Below are 1,538 nucleotides of genomic sequence, written 5' to 3' on the forward strand. Positions count from 1 at the left end.
AGCGACTGGTCATGAGCATGCTCTTAATAGTGGACCCTGCCACGAAAATCATGGACTCATTTGTCAATTTACCTTGCCGAGAGCACATGGCTCCGGCCCAATTTGATCGTTTTTACCTTTGCTTGATTTTCTCAGCCCACAGAGCGTTTCAGACGATTTCCTTGCGCCTATAGACTAGACTTAAAACAGACTTTCTGACCTTTCGCATCTTTTCACATCTCCCCTAATCATTCAACAACTACCGTGTTTGTCAGTCAAAAGTTTTGACACGCTGCACAATTTTATGCAATGTGTACCATTTTCTTGGTACCGGTCGGAGAGGTCCTCCGGTCGGATAAATTTTGGTATGGAGTTGGTGAAGTTTATCAGGCAAAGATGTCAAAATGGACTACATTGGAACATATGCAACAAAACTCGATTCCACTCCACGCGATAAATATTGGACAAGAGCGACTGTGGCGCAGGTATTCGGATATCAATGTCAGTATCGGGATGTCATCGCAGCCACGTATGAATTGATTTCTCATGCTCGTGTTCTATAAAACTCCCCATATATAATTAAATATTTGAAGAAGTACTTCCCACAATTGACCTCGTACGTACTGCGCTGCGTATTTACAGTTCGAAGGAGGAATGTAATCTAACGATATTCGCGCAACACGCATCAGCGGCCCAGTTCATCCAGCAACATTCGCAGCCCACAGCAATAGATTCTTTGGTGGATTCGACGGTGTGGATAGCGCAGTACCCTTAGTGGTGCCGCTCATATTTGCCGTCTCGGCCGTCTTTTCGCGATGATTGAAGAGTTTTTCCTGACAAGCTTGCACGTGCGAACGTGCAACAAGGTTATTCAGAGTCGTCATTATATTAGCTGTAGCCGTAGATGTGGACGCTGTCCCCACCACTTCCTGCCAAAGTGTAGCTGTTGGTAGACGAGCATAAATCCTTTTCCTCCAAGAAGTAAATCCGCTGCGCACCTAGGTGCGCAAATTTTAATCCTACGTACTCAGACTACTGATGGTGAGGAATACAACAAAATATTAACACAAATAGATTCCTAAAGCCTACTTAAGTAAGCTCTCACGACTACGAAGAGGACTGGAACCTCCAAATATACTGCTAAAAAATTTCAGATCCGATAGACGGCGGAAAAGCCCGTCCGTCTGCCACATCGATGTCATCACTTATACTGGTGAGGCAACAGTCTCTACGCATGCTAACAAACTCCTTGTGGGTGCTGGGGTACTGTCGAACGTCATGCGAAGTCCATGCATTGATAATAGCTGTGGTATATCTGAGTAATATTAATTTTTATATACTATAAGAGTTGTATAAGTTCTAGCAGCTAATCTAAAAGCACTCAAAATGAACGCAAAGCTCAGAACTGAATTGTGCTGTAAATCTATTATCTAATGACCATAACTCATCTTGACTTTGGCTTCGCGTTGATTAACGCAACATCGTAACATGAGATACAAAAACTTGATTTTATGCGATTAAAGTCCGTTGTACTCAGGGTAAGCGCTGCATCATCTTCC

General features: G+C 43.4%; 1 protein-coding gene across 1 annotated transcript; it reads right to left on the reverse strand.

Moving 5' to 3' along the window:
* Positions 1 to 212: 212 nt before the first annotated feature.
* PPTG_24028 (hypothetical protein) lies at positions 213 to 863 on the reverse strand (the record flags this gene model as incomplete). Its single annotated transcript, XM_008914843.1, has 2 exons — positions 213 to 223; positions 749 to 863. The coding sequence occupies 2 exons, from the start codon at positions 861 to 863 to the stop codon at positions 213 to 215; spliced, it is 126 nt and encodes a 41-aa protein (XP_008913091.1).
* Between the last annotated feature and the right edge of the window lie 675 nt (positions 864 to 1,538).

This window comes from Phytophthora parasitica (assembly GCF_000247585.1).
Source record: "Phytophthora parasitica INRA-310 unplaced genomic scaffold supercont2.64, whole genome shotgun sequence".
NCBI classification, from domain to species: Eukaryota; Oomycota; class Peronosporomycetes; order Peronosporales; family Peronosporaceae; genus Phytophthora; species Phytophthora nicotianae.